Genomic DNA, 23,691 nt, shown 5'->3' with positions numbered 1-23,691 from the left:
GCTCCAATATGGGGTCCCGCAGGGTTCAGTTCTGTCCCCCATGCTTTTTAATATCTATATGAAGCCGCTGGGTGAGGTCATCAGGAGTTTTGGAGTGCGTTTCCAGCAATATGCTGATGATACGCAGCTCTACTACTCCTTTTCATCTTCCTCAGGTGAGGCTGTTGATGTACTAGACCGCTGCCTGGCCGCGATAATGGGCTGGATGAGAGCTAATAAACTGAAACTCAATCCTAACAAGACTGAGATGCTGTTGGTGGGAGGACCCTCTGCCCAGATGGTTGACGTTCGACCTGTCCTAGATGGGGTTACACTCCCCCTAAAGGAACAGGTACGTAGTTTGGGGGTCTTATTAGATCCGCTCCTGTCACTTGAGGCTCAGGTAGCCTCGGTGGCACGGAATGCATTCTACCAGCTCCGGCTGGTAGCCCAACTACGACCCTATCTGAGCAAGGAGCATCTTGCCTCAGTTATCCATGCTATGGTAACCTCTAGATTGGACTACTGTAATGCACTCTACGTGGGGCTACCTATGAAGACGGTTCGGAAACTTCAGCTAGTGCAAAATGCTGCGGCCAGAGTTCTCACTGGGACAAAGAAATTTGACCATATAACACCTGTCCTGGCGCAGCTGCACTGGCTACCGATATGTTTCCGGGCCAGATTCAAAGTGTTGGTTCTTACCTATAAAGCCCTAAACGGCATCGGACCGCAATACCTGATGGAGCGCCTCTCTCGCTATGTACCTACCCGTTCACTACGCTCGACGTCGAAGGCCCTTCTCCGGGTCCCAACCCATAAAGAGGCCCGGAGATCAACAACTAGATCTAGGGCCTTCTCGGTGGTGGCCCCCGAACTATGGAATGCCCTCCCAGACGAGATACGCCTGGCGCCTTCTCTGTTATCTTTTCGGCGCCAGGTAAAAACTTACCTTTTCGCCCAGGCTTTTTAAATTTTGTAAATTTTTAAATATTTTAATTTAACATTCTAAACTTAATATGATCTTAATTTAAATCTCAATGGCAATTTTATTAATGTTTTATAATTGTACTATATATATATTTTTTTCCACACTTGCTCATATTTTAATTGTGATTTTATTTGTTGTACACCGCCCTGAGAGCTTTCTGCTATAGGGCGGTCTAGAAATGTAATTAAATAAAATAAATAAAATATAAATCAAATAATAAATAAATAAAATAAACCAAAAAAATTGCATATTATTTCTAGTAAGGTTTAAAGAAGTTACTTCAAAAGATACAATAAGAAAATAATTATTTCATTTTGTATTCTAAACCAGTTAGAACTAATTTTGTACATAGGAATATCTGAGAGATGTTTACAAGGATTTGAGTTCAGAAGCAGAGTAGCCAATACTAGAAAAGTTTTCTTTAAATCTATATAATACAATTCTTTTTAAAGTCACAGTAGACCGAGCAAACATTGTAGCCAACTGTCTTACAAGTAAAAAGTGAAGTTCCATAATATCATCACTCCCCCCCCCTTGTTTTTTTGCTATAATTTGAGACTTTTTCTGCAGGAGGTGTGTTAGTAAACCAAGCAAAATCAACACAGATTTCCACTTATACAACAGAACTTCCCCCTCGTCTCCTCTCCCCTTCAGCCTCTCATGCACCCTCAAAAACTGTTCTAGAAAGTAGGGGGACTCCCTGAAGCAAATTTTTGGGGTGCGCAGGAAAAGGAATGGAAGTGAAAGTCCCACTGCATAAGTGGTGCAGCATTGGATACAGCCCATAAACTTTTGTAGTTCACGTCATCAAACACATGGAACGTTATTCTAAGTTGCTAGGTACAGTGTATATACACATGGATGCACAGAACAAAAAAATCCTCTTAGCAGTAAATTCAGAGGCAAATGAAATGAAAGAATTAAAGACTAGGATACTTTCATTAAGGCTTCAACGTAGGTAAAATAATTTAAGAGTTTATTTCTATTGTCTTCTGATGTTTCTGATCTTCAGAAGATCCCGAAGTCTGAAGCAAGCAACAATTTGAGACAAAGCCCTGGCTTGGATTTAATTGCCCTAGCTTAATAAACCTAGTTAGAATGTAATGATTTCAGCTTGCTTTGCGTCTCCTCTTAAATACTGGCTTTGGATCTTGGCCAGTCAGGTTAGCATGCCAAGGTGCGAGTGAGTATGTGTTAGGGACGTAGGCTTGTTAGGCTTCCGTGGTGAACTCACAACAGCACGTAGGTGTGAACCAATTGGGTATTCTAATAAAGCTTTTAAACTTTATAATATTGGTGTGATTTACTACTACTACTACCACCACAATCACCACCCGCCCTTCACCCAAACAACTCGGGGTTGTTTTACAAAAATTTTAAAATACAGCAATAAAAACAATTAAAAACAACCTACAATCGCGAAATAGGGTGGGTCCTAAAAATGCACATCTCAGGTGTCAAAAACCAGGGCAAAGAGGTGTACCTTCACCATTTGCCTAAAACTGTACAATGAAGTTGCCAGACACACCTCGGTGGGGACAGAGTTCCACAACTTAGGAATCACCACAGAGAATATCCTGTCCCAGGCCACCACCAGCCTGAGCTTCCAAGGATGGCAGAACTATCAATTAGGCTCCATCCTGTACCTCGGTCTGATCAGCCAAGCTCTGGATCTTTGGTAATTGCTAATTCCTATCACATTTTCTAGTTGCTATCATGGTTTCTGTAAACTAGAGCTCTCAGTTGCAATGCAGAGCACCTCATGAAACTAGCTACTCTTTCTAGAAACTCAGCTTCTCTCTAACACTAGCATAACTTTGCGATTACAGACACTGACTCAGCAACGTCCCAGTCTGCATCCTCATCCTCTGTCTTGCCCCCACCTGACCACTCATGCCCGGTGGGGGCCACAACACAAATCACAGTATGAATCCAGGATTTCACTAAACTATTACTCAGGGATTGTTACAACCAAACCAACCAAACAAATTGTCACCAGAGCTATCTTCCCAAATGAATTAAGATTATATCAATGCCACAGTTCTGTATCTTACTGAGCCATTATCTTTCAGACTCAGAATAGCTCTTTTTAGATGTCAGTTGATTTAGATACCAAATACTGACAGCAATACACACTTTTTTCTTCTATTCCACTGCTTGCAAACAAAATGTTTCCTATACAAGTTCTTTGCTACTTTGAATTTGAATGTTTTGTACCTGTGATCTGCCATTACAAATTAAAAGCCGAAGTATTATTGATTGATTGATTGATTGATTGATTGATTTCTTAGTCGCCCATCTGGCTGGCCATCCAGCCACTCTGGACGACATACAAAATGAACAAAATAACACAAAATGACACACCAATACAATAACATTAAAATCTAAAAGCGATAATGATAAAATCTAACCCACCCCAAAGGCCTGACTGAAGAGCCAGGTCTTCATGGCCCGGCGGAAACTCATTGTAGAAGGGGCCTGGCGGAGATCATTTGGAAGGGAGTTCCATAGGGTGGGGGCCACAATTGAAAAAGCCCTTTCTCTAGTCCTCACCAGTCTAGCTGTTTTGACTGGTGGGATAGAGAGGTCTTTTGAGGCCGATCTTGTTAGGCGGCATAGCTGATGATGCTGGAGGCGCTCCTTCAGATAGACTGGGCCAAAACCGTGTAGGGATTTAAAGGTCAAAACCAACACCTTGAATTGGGCCCGGCAAGCAACTGCTAGCCAGTGCAACTCTCTGAGCACTGGAGTTATGTGATCTCACCGGCGACTGCCTTTAATCAGGTGCGCCGCCACGTTCTGAACCAGTTGCAGCTTCTGGACCATTTTCAAGGGTAACCCTACATAGAGCGCATTACAGTAGTCAAGGCGAGAGGAGACCAGGGCATTTACCACCGATGGGAGCAGATGATTGGGAAGGTAGGGGTGTAGCCTCCATATCAGATGGAGTTGATACAGTGCTGCCCAGCTCACAGCCAAAACCTGAGCTTCCATGGACAGTTTGGAGTCAAGAATGACTCCAAGGCTGCGGACCTGGTCTTTTAGGGGCAGTTGTACCCCATTGAGCACCAGGTCCAAATCCCCTAACCTTCCCTTGTCTCCCACGAACAGTACCTCGGTTTTGTCAGGGTTCAGCTTCAGCTTATTCCTTCCCATCCAGGCACTCACTGACTCCAGGCACTTGGGCATGGTTTCTACAGCCAATCTCGGTGAAGATTTAAATGAGAGATAGAGCTGTGTGTCATCCGCATATTGGTGACACTGCAGCCCAAATCTCCTGATGATAGCCCCCAGCGGCTTTATATAGATGTTAAATAGCATCGGGGAGAGGATGGAGCCCTGCGGCACCCCACAAGTGAGAGGCCAAGGATCCGAAACCTCATCCCCCAATGCCACTCTCTGGTACCTATCGGAGAGGAATGAACGGAACCACTGCAGAACAGTGCCCCCTATGCCTAACCCCTCCAATCGGTACAAAAGGATACCGTGGTCAACGGTGTCAAAAGCTGCTGAGAGATCCAGGAGGACGAGGAAGGTGCCTTCACCCCTATCCAGCGCCCTCCTCATATCATCCACCAAGGCGACCAAGGCCATTTCAGTCCCATGTCCAGGCCTGAAGCCCAGTTGAAATGGATCCAGATAATCTGCTTCCTCCAAGTGCACTTGGAACTGCTTCGCCACCACCCACTCAACCGCCTTGCCCAAGAATGGTAAATTTGAGATTGGGCAAAAGTTGTTTAAATCTTGGGGATCCAAGGAGGGCTTCTTTAAAATTGGTTTTATTACTGCCTCCTTGAGAGCTGATGGCATCACACCCTCTTCCAAGGACGCATTTACCACCACCTTGACCCCCTCGCCCAGTCTATTCTTGCAGTTCAGTGAGCTGCCATTACAAATTAAAAGCCGAAGTATTATTTGATTTTTTAAAAAACTACTCTCTGATGCAGAATCTTATATAAGGCTAAAACTATATTTGATCATAATAATCAGATTGTTCACAGCGTGTTTTGGAGTAAGTGAACGTCAAAGAAGAGAACAGTGAAAGGGGTTGTTGACACGGGCCTTAATGAGACTGGCTCCTCCAGAGGCAAAAAAAAAGCTGGAACTCAAGCCTAAAGCGTGGCACAGTTGTTAACACAGCTGCAGCATAGGATTCCTTGTGAGAAACCCAGAAGAGTCTTGATATTGTTATCCAGAGGAGCTCTTAGAAATATTGTCAGTGAAAGGGCATACATTGGATAATGGAATGGAGCAAAGAATTTCAGAAGAAAATCACCCTGTGCTTTATAGACTACAGCAAAGCCTTTGACTGTGTAGATCATGAAAAACTATGGAATGCTTTAAAAGAAATGGGGGTGCCACAGCATCTGATTGTCCTGATGCGCAACCAATACTCTGGACAAAAGGCTACTGTAAGGACAGAATATGGAGAAACCAATTGGTTCCACATTGGAAAGGGTGTGAGACAGGGGTGTATTTTATAACCCTATTTGTTTAATCAGCACGCAAAACATATCATACGGAAAGCGGGATTGGACCAAGATGAAGGAGGTGTGAAAATTGGAGAGAGAAACATCAGTAATTTAAGATATGCAGACGATATCATACTACGAGCAGAAACCAATAATGATTTGAAACGAATGCTTATGAAAGTTAAAGAGGAAAGCACAAAAGCAGGAGTACAGCTGAACATCAAGAAGACTAAAGTAATGACAACAGAAGATTTATGTAACTTTACAGTTGACAATGAGGACATTGAACTTGTCAAGGATTATCAATACCTCAGCATAGTCATTAACCAAAATGGAGACAATAGTCAAGAAATCAGAAGAAGGCTAGGACTGGGAGGGCAGCTATGAGAGAACTAGAAAAGGTCCTCAAATGCAAAGATGTATCACTGAACACTAAAGTCAGGATCATTCAGACCATGGTATTCTCGATCTCTATGTATGGATGTGAAAGTTGGACAGTGAAAAAAGAGGATAAGAGAAAAATCAACTCATTTCAAATGTGGTGTTGGAGGAGAGCTTTGCGCATACCATGGACTGCAAAAAAGACAAATAATTGGGTGTTAGAACAAATTAAACCAGAACTGTCACTAGAAGCTAAAATGATGAAACTGCGGTTATCATACTTTGGACACATCATGAGAAGACATGATTCACTAGAAAAGACAATAATGCTGGGAAAAACAGAAGGGGGTAGAAAAAGAGGAAAGCCAAACAAGAGATGGATTGATTCCATAAAGGAAGCCACAGACCTGAACTTACAAGATCTGAGCAGGGTGGTTCATGACAGATGCTGTTGGAGGTCGCTGATTCATAGGGTCGCCATAAGTCGTAATCGACATGAAGGCACATAACAACAACAACAAAAGGGCAAAGGGGGACCAAGAGAAGTGGCTTCATTTTGCTCCTTTTTGCTTAGACAAACTGCCCTACTAATGTGAATGTTAAGTGTTTACCTTTTGCCAGAAAGTGGCCTTATTGATCAGATCCCTATAAGATTTAATAAAAAAATCCTAGGCTGCCAAGTCACAAGAAACTTGAAATCAACTGAACCTAATATCCACCAAGTTTTTCGTTTAGAACCTGGAAGCCACTATTAAAAACTTCAATTCCTGTAGAAACCTCGCCCCACTCCTTTAGTTCTTTATTGGCCCAACATCACACTAGAAATGGGGAGTGGTACCTTGCATTGTTTGCTTGTTACAATGCAGTTCTTTTACCAACAAGGCTTGAACTTAAGAAATCCAAAATGAAGAAGAAGAACAAGAAGAAGAACAAGAAGAAGAACTTTAGGATTGATAAAAATGAAAGTCTTAAAATATTTTGGAATAAAGATTTATCATGAAGATTGAGTTCTAAAACCATTTGTATGCATATATTTAGATTTTGACCACACTTATTCTAAATTGCTGTTTTTTGGTTTTTTGATTCCCAGAAAATGTGTTTAAAATAGGATTTAAGCCAATGTTTGTGAAGTATCTTCCTCAAACAACATATGGCTTAAATTTGATGAATAATCTTTTTAAAAGAAAGAAAAAAGAAAAAGCCTCAAAAATTTGGAAAGAGATTTCAGAAGGAAAATCTGCGGACAACAGCTACAGAATTCAACCAAAAGCATAGAAGACTTACAAGGATATATTCAACAGTAACCACTTTGAGTAACAAGAAGCACCAACCTTTTAAATTCTAGTGTTTTGTTTGATATTGAACATACAATAGCTAATGCATTGCAAATGGAGTAGTTACACTACTGGATACAATATAGGTACTATCCAAGAATAAGGCACCTACACACTTAGTGGAATTAAACAGCTTTATGAAGCTACAATTTGATGCTAATCTGTCCTTCCTTCTCAAACTATCATTTTCAGCCACTACTTCACTCACTATAATCAGTTGTCCCAATAAGTCCTGAAATTATGATGGTATTTTAACGGCAGAACATCTCCATGCTCATGGAAAGTGTTCCAAAACATAAATCACCATCAAGTAGGCATTGCACAGTTAAGTTAGAAGAAAAACAGCAACCATACTATAAGCAGCAGGACTTTTCAAAAATGTCTGTGCAAGTTGTGTGCCTCAAATTGTCCAGTTTTAAACAGCTGACATATAGAAAAAATCTTTCAAAGCAAGTATCTATCGCTAATCTGTGTTCAATAACATCAAATAAAGCATGAATCAATTTTGGATTTGAGAAACACTGGTACCCACTCTTTTTACAGCAAAAAGATTGCCGCTAAGTATTTAATACTGAACAAAACTCCAAGATCAAATAAGACTTCTGAGTAAGGCGGTTTTTGAAAATAAAGGCTTATAAGCAGCCAAAGGTGTCCACAGAAATACTTCCAGGGCAGGGGGTGCTCTATGAATGGTTACTACAGGTCACTGGCAACCCACTCAATCCACCATTACATGATGCTGAAGAGAAGAAAAAAGAAACAATGGTGGGTTGTGATAATTTACTGTATTCTATGGGATTATACATTTCAGAACTAACTTCTAACAAATTACTTTATTTGTCCATTTAACAATAACAGAGTAAGGCACTAGAAAGACATACATTTGTCCATTGAACAACAATAATGTAGAGCTCTAAACCAGATTAAACCCCCTAAGGGTTTTAAGGGTCATACCTTTTACAAAGAATCTGCCATGGCTGTGGCATAGAACTCCAGACATATGGTCTAAAACCAGTCAGACTGTTTTTGTTAGTGTTTGTCCATAACATAAAAGAAACTGGTTTTGTTAGTGCTTGTCTGTTTATAACAGAAAATATAATACAAAGTGAAATATTTTTTAAACAAAAACTGGAGTCTTTGTGGGTTTTGCTTGATTCTGCTAATTGTTTGAGTTGAGAGGCAATAGTTGTATAATTTACTGCAAAGACATGGATGCTTTTGTATTTTTGAGTCCATGATGTTTCACATAGCATTGGTGTAATGGGTAAAAGATGCCGTCTTTGGATGCTCTCACAGAAATTTTTTATTATGGCTTTAATCATGCCAACTGTATGACATAAATCACTTCTACTGTTCAGACAGTTTATAGTGAGATTATGGGATGAGCAGTGGACAAAGGTTGCCTATGAATAGATTGCCCTGATTTGTGCTTGAACCCCACTTTCTTTTCCTGCCATGGTTGAACAACCATCATATCCTTGCCCAACTTACTGAAATTTTGTCCAAAATCAGTACAAGCAGATAAGATTGTTTTAGCTATCCCAACTGCAATTTGGTCTGAGATAGAAATGAACCAAAGGAATTTTTCATGTACAAATGAATTCCCACCACTTTCTTCTACAAATCTTATACCTAGAAAGAGTTGTTCTATGCCAAGAAATAACTGCTGTTTTGTCTGCTAAAACTGAGAATCTCATTGAAGCATTAGTCTTCCTAACAATATTTTCCCTCAAAATTTGGCCAGCCAACTTTATTAACTCATTTTGCATTCTTGCAGATGTGTACTTGACATTGTCTGCCCCAGTTTCCTTTTTTTAAAAAAAAAAATTTCATGCCCTGCCTCAAAACGAAACTCTAGAAGGTCTATCATGATGCCTGTGGTCCTGGTCTTATCACGAAGAGCAAGGTCATGTGACCCAAAATACACAATGGCTGATATTATAGAATACAGTTTTTCCTATTTTCTCCTATAGTTCTTAATAAGACTTCTTACGCTGTTGCTCAGTTGACACCTTTTTCTTATTCATGACAGAAAGAAGTTGTAAGCATCTTTGTGTGAATCACTATGCCGTCCACCTTTTGAGTGTTCTCTTGCAGCTTCATAGAAGTCTTTCTGCTTGGCTTAAGCTTTGGTAACAAATGTGCCCTATACCCCTTGTACTACTGTCTGGGGAAATAAAATACAGTATCCTTTCAAAACAGAAGAGTATGCTAAGCATGGAGAATATTTAGAAAGCCATTATGGTAAAATGCTGTTGTGCTCAGTCTATCTTGCCAGAAGTCATAACTTTCAGGAGGGATCCAACATTGTATAAGCAGTTCAGTTTTTAACACAGCTGATACAAGATTTCCTTCTAATATATAGTTACCTATATCCAGACTTTCCTAGTGTTCAAATTGTACATTACTGCTAGGTGCCTCATTATTTTCAGTTGAGATGTTCTCAGGCCCTCCCTGTACCTGTATATTTTTTGTCTCTTTTGAGGCAGAGGCATTGGATGTTACTTGCGTGATGTCTGATGACATAGCATCTTTAGCATGTGCCTTCTATTTTTTGAAGTAGTTTTGGATATCCATAGCTAAATATATATAAATGTAATAAATAAATAAATAATAATAAAAACAGCTGTGCTGCTTTGCTTTCTCTTCCTAGCATGCTTATATAGAAAACTCTTGTGCCTTTTTTCAATCATAAATCAATTTAAAAACAAACAAACCTTGCAGTTTAAGAACATACCTATAGCCAACAGATATTTCTATCAAACTTTAAAAAGCAGGGACATCAGCAGCTATAGTGAATGCACCAAGGGAGCAGGAGACCTGACCTCCTCTCTGAGATATTGGACTGCCCTACAAATCGGTCAAAATGCAAACACCATTTCAGTTGGTCTTTCACAGTGCAAACCATTTCCTGTGTAGCTTGGAAGAATTTGGTAACATGTGCAGGTTTGATCATTTGCAAGCTTATTGAGTTCAATGGGATTTACTCCTGTGCAATCATGTTTATGATAGGTAAAACTGACCATGGGGGAGGAGAGAGGGGAGGGGAAAGGAGGGGTTGGGAAGGGGGAGGGAAGAGGGAGGGCAGGTTTGATCATTTGCATGCTTTCTGAGTTTAATGGGATTTACTCCTGTGCAATCATGCTTAGGATAGGTGAAACTGACCAGAGACAGGGAGGAAGGGAGGGAAGAGGAGGAGAGGACATTGGGTTGGTGGGCACTGGGCAGAGAGGAAGCCCCTTTCCTTTCCAAAAGGAAAACATTGTGAACAGTATCATTGTTTTTCAGCATTTTCCCCCCTTTTTATTCTACAGCAGGCATATATAGTCTCCCACCCAAATTTAAACCAAAGCTGTCCTTGGCCACATCCACATCAGACCTTTATGCCACTTTAGACAGTAATGGCTTCTCCCAAAGAATCCTGGGAAGTGTAGTTAGTTAGTGAAGGGTGCTGAGAGTTGCTAGGAGAGGTCCTTTTCCCTTTTCAGAGAGCTTCAATCAGAGCGGCAGACTGTTAAACCACTCTGGCCACTGGAACTCTGTTAGGAGAATAGGAGTCTCCTCTCAGTACCCTTCACAAACTATGCCTCCCAGGATTCTTTGGGAGAAGCCATGACTGTCTAATGTGAAATAAAGGTTTGGTGTGGGTGTGGCCCCGTGATTAGCCAAGCCCAGCAGCTGTCAGTCTGGCTTTTAATAGTTGGTTCTTACTGAGCATGCCTGGGCTTATCATTTCCAATGCTAAATGTCCAGCCACACATTTTTTAACTTTTAAACTGCAGAAGATGAAGGTCAGAGTATGGGGCAAGATCAGTGATAGGATTACAGGCACTCTGTGAACATGGCTGCTCTTCAATTAACTTCAACAAATTATGAGAACACTGACCAAAAAAAAGTCCAAATGGGGTCTGGCTTTTTTCCCTCTCTTTTTATACTTCGAACTCTCGATTCTCTCTGACTGTTTTGTGTATCACCATGAAAATGTAGAGGGCTGTTAGGCAAGCATTTCTGAGTTCAGGACTGTACGTATTGTAAGGTTTTGTTTTGAAATGAGTGAATAGGAAGCATCAGAATGGCATGGAGGTTATTTCCAATTTAACATTGTGGAATGCGAAAAATCCATGCTGGCTATAGTATATAGCAGTGGTTCCCAACCAGGGGGCCATGACCCCCAGGGGGGCTTTGAAGTAATCTGGGGGTGCACGAACAGTAAAGAAATGCATTATTTATTTATTTTTTAAAGTTTTCCTTCTCTAGATGCTGTCTACTCCCCACTGCCACTTCAGATGACACCTCCCACTTGCTCCAAACAAGAGAGGAGGACTTTTGCTGAAGCGGCAGAGTGTCTTTTGGGTACACCAAGGACAGGCAGCTGCCTATAAAACACAAGGCAGATGCCGAAGGAGGCTGAGGACGGAGCTACCAGGAAGAAGAGGGGATTACTACTGCCGACTCCTGACTCCTCCCTCGCACTGCCACTGCTGGCAACGCCCTTGCTCAAAATGACAGAAGGCTTTTTGTGAAGCAAAAGGAAGCAAGAATGCAAGGAAAGGCTGTTTTCCCCCTTCCTTCCTGGCAGCCGGCCTGCCTGCCTGCATTCCTTGGCTCCTGTTTCGCTGCCACCTCCTTTTAAAAATTATTATTTGCGAGACCGCCCAGATTTGACCTTCAGCCCAGACAGGGCCAAGAAGCAGTGAGGAAGTGCAGGACTTGCTCACTCTCTATTTCTGAGGCTACGTGTGTGTGTCAGCATCCCACCTACACTCTGCCCCCCAATATCTCTCTCCAAGATGATGTAGCAGTTGAGGGCTTCCCTGCTCCCACGTGTCCAAATGCATGCATGCCTGCAGATGCTTGCAGGAGGGACAGGTGTGTTTGTGTGCGTGCATGTTCTGATCTGTGTTCTGCTCCGCTTTCATTCCCCAAGTGCACGCTAACCAAGTCATCAGTTCTGATGTTCATCCCAAGGCCTAAAAGCACCCCTCAACCTTGTTGTCTGCAGTGCACAGTCTAGCATCCCAATCACCATCACACTGCTGCTTTTTGATTATTATTTAAAAGAAAAAGAAACAAAAGCTCAGCAGGCTGGCTGAGGCTGGGATCCTGGTATTGCAGCAGAAATGTATTTATTTAATTAATTATTATTGTATTTATATCCCACCTTTCCTCCAAGTTGCTCAATGTGGTGCACATGCTTCCCCTCCCTTTCTATTTTATCCTTACACCAACCCAGTGAGATACATCAGGCTGTTTGGTCCAAGATCACCCAGTGGGGTCCTTGGCTGGGTAGGGATTTGAACCTGGTTCTTAGTCCAACGCTGTAACCCACTGGGGTTAGGAGACAGGACTGTACATCTTCAGATTGTGGGGGGGGATACCAAGTTGATTGGATCTTTGCATTAAGAAAAGAAAGCAACATATCTCTGTCTGCAGGGAGCTTTTAATGGAAAGGGATATTTGGACATATAATTTTGCCACTCACAATTTTTTCAATTAACAAAGTCTAAAATTACAATTAGCATAGGGGAACCTTACAAAGGGGGTTCCATACTCATAAAGGTTGGGAACCACTGGTATAGAGTCACTTGCATGGCTGTATAATCAACACTGTAGCACTAAGTTTCTGTTACCTAAGAAAAGGCTTTTCACTACATATTTCCTGAGAATCTTGTCAGCACTTTTGGTTTCTGTTCTGCTGCTGAGTAGTCCTTTTGATCCTACAGCAAGCTGTAACTCAGCTATTTTTAAAGCAAATCCCAAACCTATATACATAAAATTCAAGAAAACAGTAAATATGGGCATTCTGTCACAGTTTGCTTAGAGAAGGGGGAAGGCCTACAGTCAGAGCAGGGAGAGCCTTGGCAGGGTTCAAGTTGAAGAAAAAAATAGCAATTGCTATATTTCGCTAGGGCTCAGGGTAGTGCAGGTTACTGTTACTTTAAGGCCAACTTCCAAAGGACCTCTTGCACAAGGAACTTGCCACGCAGCTAGAAACTACAAGGGAGATCTGTGCAGCCTTGTTATTTCGTTAGCTGCTGGGATAAGATGTTCAATAAATATAGTGGTTAGCATATTACAAACTATCTCAAGCTGTTTCCAGGTTGCAAAAAGGGGAACGTGCTACAGTAAGGAAAGCCTGGAGGCTATTGAAAGAAGGCCCATTACCAAAAAAGCCATATTGAAACTAAGGGCTCATCCAGATGACTGCAAAATGTGTGACACACGCGCTATGTGTGCTTATTATTTTTCAGTCGTCCAAATGACATCGTGCGGTATCACGCATTTTCACGGGTTAAATCCGCTCCTTCCAATACCGACGAAAATGCGATTTGCTGCTTGAAATCAGGAATTTCATTGGGACATTTTTTTTCATTGGGAAACAGCGAACAAAAAGGCGAAAAGTGAGGACTATCAGCTGACAAACCGGGTGTGGAAACGGTGGATTATCCTGCTCTGTTTGGATAAGCCCTAAGATAATACAGATTCCACTGGCTTTACATTATTGTATTTCTAGAATGTTGAAATGTTGTAAAATTTGAAATAGTACAATCATTTGGCCAGAACAAGGAGTAGGCTTTCCTCCAGAACAATGCAGAGAATCCAAGTCTAGCAGCTGAAGTTTACTGCTCTCTTAATAAGAGCGGTCTCAGTGATCACTCTAAACTTCCTGCTGATTAGCTAGGTGTGCATGTGTCTATGCACAGTAAAATAAATAAATTTACAATTCTGGGGTGGGGGGAAGCGATCCCTCCTTGCCCCCCCTGCAGTCACCTTTCTACCCAGCATAAGGAACATACTACTGAGCTGTAATAGAACTTCCACTATGCGGTGTGAAATTAGAGGCTTCTGTGACACCACCCCTCCCAGCACTACATCCACAGGTTTATTTAGCACATTTACATCCCACCTTTCTTCAGTAATGGAACAGAAGACATCATATCATATATGGAGCTCCCAGGGAGACTCCCATACAGGCACTGACCAGACCCAAACCTGCTTAGCTCTAAAAAAGTGCATGCATCATGTGTGCTTAGACCAAGCAAATCTGTGAATGATTCAATGATCTGGCCTGCTTTCTCCATTCAGGCTCCACTGGGGCTGGGTGATTCTGCTGAATCTCTGCATTGGATGCAGTTTGAATAGGCTGGACAGCAGAATGACCCACCCTGAGAGGCTGAACATTGATCTCTGCATGGTTTACTGCTGTGGGTTTGCCTCTTCCCAAATTAAGTAAAGTTATTTGCAAGCTGCACACCTATTTCTTTCCTAAACAGCAGCCTTCTCTAAATTGTGTCAAGATCTTTTCCAGCTCTACAGTATCCTTTTTGAGATATCGCAACCAGAGCTGAACACAGTATTCCAAGTATAATCACACCATATTTATATAGAAGCATTATTATATTAGCAGCTGGTATAGCACAGTGGGGAGGAGAGCCTGGCTGGGAGTCCAGAGTCTGTGAGTTCAAATCTCCACTCGTGTCTCCTGGGTGTCAAGGGCCAGCTAAAAATCACCCCCACAGTTACGTGTCTCAGGGGTTACATGCCCTGCCACTTATACAGAGCTTGGAAAAGTTACTTTTTTTGAACTACACATGCTGGCTGGGGCTGATGGGAGTTGTAGTTCAAAAAAGTAACTTTTCCTAATGTTTATGAGATTTGATGATTAATTAAGATAACTACTGGAGGAAAGTGATTTTATAATATGATTTAAGAGACAGGATTGTTATATATTGTAGACCTATAACTGATTTGATATGTGACAAATGGGAAGTCAACATTTTATTTATTTTTGTTTAATCATTTTTGTTTTGTTTTGTTTTTTGTCTTTGAATGTTTTATGATTTTGTTTTCTATGTTTTATGAAAATTTGAATAAAAATTATTGTAAAAAAAAAAAAAAAAGTAACTTTTCCAAGCTCTGCCCTATGCAGCCGTGGGCAAGCTGCATAGTCCCAAGGAGCCCAGTTGCCCCCCAGCTGGCAATTGCGGACAAGGAACGGGCTGGCTTGTGCAGCTGTGGCAAGCTGAGCAGGCCCTAGCTAGCTGGGGAGGACTAGCCTCAGAGGGAGGCAATGGTAAACCCCCTCTGAATACCGCTTACCATGAAATTCCTATTCATAGGGTCACCATAAGTCAGGATTGACTTGAAGGCAGTCCATTTCCATTATTATATTGGCAGCTTTATTTTTAATCCCTTTTCCAAATGATCCCCAACATGGAATTTGTCTTTTTCACACACTGGGTCAATATCTTCATTAGGATATCCACCTTGACTCCATGATCTCTTTGCTGGTCAGTCATGTCCAATTCAGACAACACAAGCATGTATTTGAAGTCAGGATCCACCCCCATGCATAATTTTACACTTGCATTAAGAATTGCATTTGTCATTTTAATGTCTACCACTTACTCAGTTCGGAAAGACCCTTTTGGAGTTCCCTGCAATCTTTTTTTATATATATATAATATCAGCAAACTTGGCCACCTCACTGCTCACCCCTAACTCCACATTAATTATGAGTAAGTCAAAAATCACATGTCATAATACCAATTCTTGGAGGACCACTTTCTACATTTCTCCATTGGGAGAACTGTCATACTCTCTAGTTTCTTTTCTAAAACCAGTTATTGTTCCATAAGACAACCTGTTATCTTATCCCAAAACTGCTGCACTTACTTAGGAGGGTTTGATGAGAGATTCTATCAAAAGCTTTTTGAAAATCCAAGTACACAATGTCAACTGGATCACTTCTAGCCATATATTTACTGACACTCTCAAAGAACTCTAATGGTTCATGAGACAGAACTTACCCTTGCAGAAGCCATGCTGGTTCTTCAGCCAGACTTGTTCTTCTATATCCTTGGTAATTCTGTCTTTAATAATGCCTTCCAGTAGTTTTCCCAAAACAATGTTAAAGTAATGGGCCTGTAACTTCCTGTACCCCTTCTTTAAAAATTGGTTTCACATTGGCCAGTCCTCTGATATTGAGGCTGATCTTATAGATGTTACATATTTTTTTATTAGAAGATCAGCAAGATTTGATTTGAAGATCATCCAAAATTTGATTTCTATCATGGATGCCATCTGGACTTGGTCATTTGTTAGTTTTTAATTTGTCAAACCCTCGCATCTCAAGTTAAAAGGATCAGGTAGCAGTTAATATGAAAGAGACCCTATAGATTTGCTGCCAGCCAGAGTAGACAATACTGAGCTTTTTATCAAGCAGGTTCCCGTGTGCCCTTCTTCCTAAAATAAGTTGCCACTGAAAGAAAGATTGCAAATTCATTTGTTTCGATGTCGCATATTAATAGTCCATAAAACTTGACTTTTCAGACAGGGGCATAAGAGACAGAACTTTCCTCATAGTCATAGCCAAAATGTAAAAAAAAGTATAACAATGGTCAATTATTTCCCTGCAGTGAATAAGAACAAACATTCTGCTAGCCAGAGATATGGTAACAATGGGAAACATCTGTTCCTTAAGCATGTTGCAAATTTACATTTTTCAAGCTGTTTTCTCAGAACGCAATGCACATTGCCAAATTTCCCCCTCCAATTCTTTTACATACTTTACATTCTCATGTGCCTGTCTCCTTAATTATAATTTTTGTCTTGAAAAGAAACATAATAAGTCAAATAAAGGTCACCCATGAAGCATGAATGAAAAAAATCATGTGCCAATGAGGGCCCCCAGTTAAAGTCACCAACAAATAGTTGAGCAATATAAAATCATGCAAAAGATGTAAAAAAATGCAGAAGACCTTCCAAGCTTCAATGTTATACAGGCACTAGCATTATCATGAGTTTTCAAAATTTTAACTTCCGGGCTTCTTTACATGTTTAATAACAATTTTTCAGAGAAAGGGCTGAAGCTCAGTGGCGGAGTATGGGCTTTGCACAGAGAAGGTCCCAAATGAAATCCCCAGCATCTCCAGGCACGGCTGGAAAAAGCTTCCCTCTGCAACACTGGAGAGTTGGTGCCAGACAATGTAAAGCAAAGGTGAAGAACTGGGAACTTTCCAGATGTTGCTAGACTACTGGGGCTGCAAACAGATTTTCTGGGTCCAGATGACTATATGTAGATTAGGCCCCCTCCAGCACTCACAAAAGGTGAAACAAATTTGCATACAATCTATGTCATATGCGAATTTGTGCCCTCTTTTGCAGATACAAATAAATCAGGTTTACATATAAGTAATAAACTGTCCCACAGACAGAATATCAATAGGTGAAACTTTCCCATTAATTGTAGTCCCATATTAGAAAAGGCTCACTTGTTTAATATCTGCCTGCCATACAGTTCTTAAAAGTATGAGAGCCCTACTCTCCTCCAGAGCCAACCTTAATCCATTCAAAGGTCACATTCACACCATACATTTATTCCACTACTATTCCACTTTAAACAGTCATGGCTTCCCCCAAAGAATACTGGGAAGTGTAGTCTGTGAAGGGTGTTGAGAGTTATTAGGAGACCCCTATTCCCTTCAGAGAGCTACAATTTTTCCAGTTCTCTGGGAAGAGGGACTAACTATTAAACCACTCTAGGAATTATAGCTCTGTTGAGGGAATAGGAGTCTCCTAACAACTCACAGCACCCTTCTCATATTACACTTCCCAGGATTTTTTGGGGTAAGTCCTCATTGTTTAAAGTGGAATAATAGTGGAATTATGGTGTGAATGTGGCCATGTATGCAAGTATAATGAGCTGTAAATTAGTTGTTATCATCATCATAATCTATTACCCACCCTTCACCCAAAAAACCCAGGGCGGGTTACAACAATTTTAAAATACAACATTAAAAACAATTTAAAAACAAAATGTGTTCTTTCGTTTATGTTCCAGAAGGGAGACAGAGTTAGGGTCCTCCAGATGGCTAGGCTTGACTACCTTTACCTGTGATACTCTGACTGACTTCCTTCCATCGCAGACTGATATGCTTAGGGACGCTTATCTGCCCCTTCTCCTTCCTCCCTTTCCTTCTTCTCTTTGTCTCTGCTCTCTCTCCTGAGCCATGAGGGCAATACCCATGTCTGAGCATTGCACCTCCAACTTAGTTAGAACTAGGTATGCCTTTTCTATCTACTATGTATTTCTATAAAGAAAGTAGCTTTTCTTATTTTACTAAGTCTTAAGTCTCAGTGATCTCAATGCAGGGTAAAAGCCTGCCATTTAGATAAACACACACACTGGCACACACGCATCTCAGACTGTTGACAATCTCTGCTAATATCTATGCAAATTTGCATAAGAAATACTACATTCAGTGCAAGACCAGGCATGATATTTCAGATAGAGGGGGTCAAAGGTGATGCTTATTCTTGGATAAATTTAAGTCTTAAGGAGTTAAAACCAAGCACCATGTTCATTTGTTCATTGTTGTTATGTGCCTTCAACTCGATTACAAATCAGTGACCTCCAACAGCATCCTGTCATGAACCACCCTGTTCAGGTCTGTGGCTTCCTTTATGAAATCAATCCATCTCTTGTTTGGTCTTCCTCTTTTTCTACTCCCCTCTGTTTTTCCCAGCATTACTGTCTTTTCTAGTGAATGTTCATTCGTAATGGTTATCTATTTACTTCACAATAACTACAAGGTGTTTTGTTCTTTTTGAAGAAAAAAGGATTTGAAATCCCCATTCAGCCATGAAGTTCACTTGATGCCCCTGTGCCAATTCCATAGCCTAACATACCTCACAGGCTTCTGTGAGGATAAAATGGGAAGGGAGATAACCATGTACACTACCTGAATCTCTTCAAGAACAGAAGAGCCTGCTGGATCAGGCCGATGGCCCATCTAGTCAACCATTCTGTTCTCACAATGGCCAACCAGATGCCTATGGGAAACCTACAATGAGTGCAAGAGCACTCTCCCTTCCTCTGGTTTCCAGCAACTGCTATTTAGAAGTGTGCTGACTCGGAATGGAGGCACAGCATAGCCATCATGGCTAGTAGCCATTGATAGCCTTATCCTCCATGAATTTGTCCAATCCTCTTTTAAAGCCTTCCTAGTTGATGGCCATCACTGCCTCCTGTCGGAGCAAATTTCACAGTTCAACTATCCACTGTGTCAAGAAGTACTTTCTTTTGTCTGTCCTGAATCTTCCAACTTTCAGCTTCATTGGATGTCCATGATTTCTAATGTGATGAGAGAGGAAGACAAACCTTTCTCTATCCACTTTTTCTATGCCATGCCTAATTTTATACACTTCTATCACTTCATCGCCTCTTACTTGACTTTTCTTTAACCTAAAAAATCCAAATGCTACAACCTTTCCTCACAGGGAAGTTGCTCTATCCCCTTGATTACTTTCGTTGCCCTTTTCTGAACCTCTCTGAACAGCAACAACCCATTTAAGTGTTTATGCCAGCAGCACCAACACATCCCCAAAAAACCCCATATTCCCCCCATGTCTGGGAAAGCAACTCATCACCCCTCCCTGGAAATTGCTGCTACAGTCAACTTAACCACCCACCTACCCATGGCACTGCAGTTATTTCCATAGGGGGGAAAAGCACACCAAGAGATTGGATAACAATTATGAAGCACACAGTGAACATTTCTCTCTACTCCACTGCTCCATGCCGTAAAAACGACAGCAACAAAACATTTGGACAGCTTGATATATATTAAATATATATATAGCACAGGTAAAAAAGGTGATGAGACACTAACACACACAAAGCCAGGAAAGCAGGCAGGCATCCACCATCCTCCATGTTTTGATTGCTACATTACACTCCTGATTTTTTTACAAGATAAGCCAGTTTGCTAGCCTTTATACACACACACACACACACACACACAGAGAGAGAGAGAGAGAGAGAGAGAGAGAGAACATACAGTTTCACATTTTAAACTCAGTGAGCTCACCACTGTTGTGCTTACTTCCTGCCTTGGGCCACTCATCAACTCTCAGCCAAACCTACCTCACATGGTAGTTGTGAAGATATAGGAGGTATAAAATGGCTGCAAAAGGGGACTTAATGCTTGTACTATAGGCTTCAAAAATTGCTTCCTGGAACCAAAGTGATGCATCTTCATAAAGGAGCATGTTTTGTTCTCCATCCCCACCCCCACTTAGTATACCTCCAGGCTTCAACCCATCCGGCATGATTATTGTGTGTTTAAATGCTCCCAATTGCATTCAAGTGAGCTTACTTCCATGTTGTTGTGCACAAGGGGCCCTCTCACCATGGACCCTACTCTGCCCCTTTCTCACAAGAAAGCCTGGGCTGCAATCCTGTACCCACTTACCTGGGAGGAAGCCGCATTAAACACAAAGAGACTTACTTCTGAGTAGACACATTATACTGTAAATTAATTATATGGTAAATTCTTAACAAGTGCCTGGAATTTAAGTCCTAAGTCTCTTTGCAAAGAGTTCAGTTTGCATTTGCCATTTTGTGTGAGGGTGGGAAATTCTTCAACACCCACCCTACATTTACTGTGTAATAGAATCTGCAGAGAATAACTCATAGGGAGTACTTGATCTCAGATTGCAAGGAGACAGAAGCCAGAAGCCAGAAAGAAAAATACAGAAGAGGAGAAAACAGCACCTTTTGATTCTTGGTGCTCATTCATCAATCACAGCTCTGACTTAACTCATTGGCTAGAACCTGAAGGGGTGGGGACTTGGAGCAGCAGGGTAGCTCATTTCTCAGAAATTGCAGGAAGGTTGTTATGCGCCTTCAAGTTGATTATGACGTATGGCGACCCTATGAATCAGTGACCTCCAACAGCACCTGTCATGAACCGCCCTGTTCAGTTCTTGTAAGTTCAGGTCTGTGGCTTCCTTTATGAAATCAATCAATCTCTTGTTTGGTCTTCCTCTTTTTCTACTCCCTTCTGTTTTTCCCAGCATTATTGTCTTTTCTACTGAATCATGTCTTCTCATTATGTGTCCAACATATGGTAACCTCAGTTTCATCACTTTGGCTTCTAGTGACAGTTCTGGTTTAATTTGTTCTAACACCCAATTATTTGTGTTTTTCGCAGTCCGTGGTATGCACAAAACTCTCCTCCAACACCACATTTCAAATGAATTCATTTTTCTCTTATTCGCTTTTTTCACTGTCCAACTTTCACATCCATACATAGAAATGGGGAATACTATGGTCTGAATGATCCTGACTTTAGTGTTCAGTGATACACCTGTGCATTTGAGGACCTTTTCTAGTTCTCTCATAGCTGCCCTCCCCAGTCCTAGCCTCCTTCTGATTTCTTGACTGTTGTCTCCATTTTGGAGGGTTTTTGTGGTAAGAGGTATTCAGAGGTGGTTTACCATTGCCGTCCTCTGAGTTTGGATGCATCTTAGTCTGGTGTCTCAGCTTTGACCATTCTGCCTTGGGTGACCATGCTAGGAGTCTAGCCTCTTGGTCTAGACTCCTGATGGCATTGCTCTCAGCTTCTTCAACGCTCTCAAACCCCCTCACCAAGTTAAGGTGTGCATCCTAAAGGGGGAACTTTTTCTAGACCATGTAGAAACATATTCTGGTGACCCCAGAGCAGGTAGAAATGGACCCTTTCTACCCATCTGACAAGAGGCCCTGCTGGACTGAATTGCCATCAGCCAAAGCCAGCATGGGCAGTGGTCAGAGACACTGAGAGCTGGAGTCTAACAACAACTCTGGAAGACCACCAATTCCTTACCCTCATGTAAATAATATTGAGCTTGAAAGATTAGTGGTCTGACTTGATATAACGCAGCCTATTCTTAGGAACCTTTGAAATTGCCTCCAAGTTGAACACAGCCTATTCGTGGAACAGATTATAGTTTAATGCCCTTAAATCCACTTGCAAGTGGAAAGAAACTACTGGCTGAAATCCATAGCACTCACAATGAATTCTAGGAGCCAAGGACATTTTGGACTTATGCTTCTTAAAGAGCAGCCCACAATGCCACATGGCATTTGAACATAAGGACACTTCCAAAAGCAGATTATGATGTGGCATGAAACTCTGTTGTTCAAAGAGCAGAAAGCCACGAATGCCAAGTCTGCCTAAAGTAGCTATCTGATAGGTAACAACTGTTTTTTAACAAAAAAACAAAATCAAATATCCCATCATAATGCCATATGGTAACATTTTTTTCCATAAGCAGGAGACAAATGCCAAAAGGTTGAAAAAGTCAAATGATAAAAGGATGAAGCAGAATCGACTATTTTGTCACCTTGCTAGAAACAGCTTTGGCTTATTGACAGGTGAAAAGGCAGGAAAGGAGCAACAAATTCCAAGTGATGGTTAGTGAGGGTTATAGGGACCATAAAAGTATGAAAAAGGTGTATTTGGGGAGGAGTGTGAGTGGGAAGTATCATACAGTTTTGGAGGTCTGTCATCTCACAATTAGTATTCTTTTTACACTTTTGCTCCCATGCCCTGCAATGACAAAAGGCAAGACACACACAAAAAGGTTTTCATGCAAACAAACCTGTTCGAAGATTCAAATGACTGATAGGAGGAGGTAGAAGACAATTGTTTGACTTCAGACCAATCAAGAGATTGGCTTCTTCCACAATCAAGAGTGTCTGTTTTGGAGATCCAATCTGCTTGCTCTTCAACACTTCGTTTTTCTCCTGGGGTGGGTGGGTAGGGAAACAGCACAACCCAAATGAAAGTAAATTGGCAGTGATGGTTCAATTGATTTTTTTATTGCAATATACCTGTGTACTTCTGTATATAACTAGAACATGCTAAGAAGAAAACACTGGGCTTTTGTGGCTTGCACATTGCAGAGCCCTTTAAAAGTCCACACTCTGCTGTACTTACAGCAAAATCTCAACAAGTGTTTCAGATATATATATCCAGAGGCAAGGGGTTAAAATAAAAGAAGGAAGTACAAGGAATGGATTTCTCTGATGCATGTTGCCCCCCTCAAAAAAACCAGCCAATCAGAGCAAGTTATATGCATGTGTGTCTATGTGAGTGAGAGAAATGATTTTTCAAATTGCAAGATGATACATCATCTTAGAGAAATTAGAAAGCCTGCAAAAAAAAAAGCTGCTCCATCTCTCAGTGATGACCATGAATTATCCTCCTCATATTCACTTAACACAGAAGCCACAGGATGTTGAAAGCTTTGTGATTCAAATGTTATCTGGGTGCTCTTCAATAAAGCAAATGCATCTTTATAATTGTTATAGCTAACTATCTACATATCACAATTAATACACAAAGGCTTGGATACAAGCACACAGTTGCATGAATAGAAGGTACTTTTACTCAGACAATGAAATATCTGTGATTTTCACCAGTTTCCCCAATCAACATCAATCCCTCATCCCATGCCATTTTAGAGAGCCCCCATCCTTCAGGAGCAGCTTTTCAAGGAGGCAGAGGGGACTGCAATGGAAACAGGAAGGCAAAAAAGCTGGGAGTGGAAGTTAGAATCCAAGCCAAGGAAACAACACAGAATATTGATATTTTTTCCTCATAAAAAAATCTTGTTGGGCGGATCATTATGATCTCTACTTTACAGCTGGAGAACCAAGACAGAGTTTCTTGCCATGACAGAAATACCTTGCTAGAACTTGCCA

General features: G+C 41.2%; 1 protein-coding gene across 3 annotated transcripts in view; it reads right to left on the bottom strand.

Moving 5' to 3' along the window:
- RAD18 (RAD18 E3 ubiquitin protein ligase) overlaps positions 1-23,691 on the bottom strand; it is a 230,678-nt gene that overhangs the window by 106,260 nt on the left and 100,727 nt on the right. For all 3 annotated transcript variants that reach the window (XM_061618523.1, XM_061618525.1, XM_061618524.1), the window contains exon 11: positions 22,587-22,731. In XM_061618523.1, the coding sequence (XP_061474507.1) occupies positions 22,587-22,731 (145 nt within the window). The remainder of the gene's footprint in view (positions 1-22,586; positions 22,732-23,691) is intronic.

Source organism: Rhineura floridana, chromosome 3 (genome assembly GCF_030035675.1).
Source record: "Rhineura floridana isolate rRhiFlo1 chromosome 3, rRhiFlo1.hap2, whole genome shotgun sequence".
Classification (NCBI taxonomy): domain Eukaryota; kingdom Metazoa; phylum Chordata; class Lepidosauria; order Squamata; family Rhineuridae; genus Rhineura; species Rhineura floridana.
Note: the sequence above shows the minus strand (reverse complement) of the source record. Positions and strands in the feature narration are given on the sequence as shown.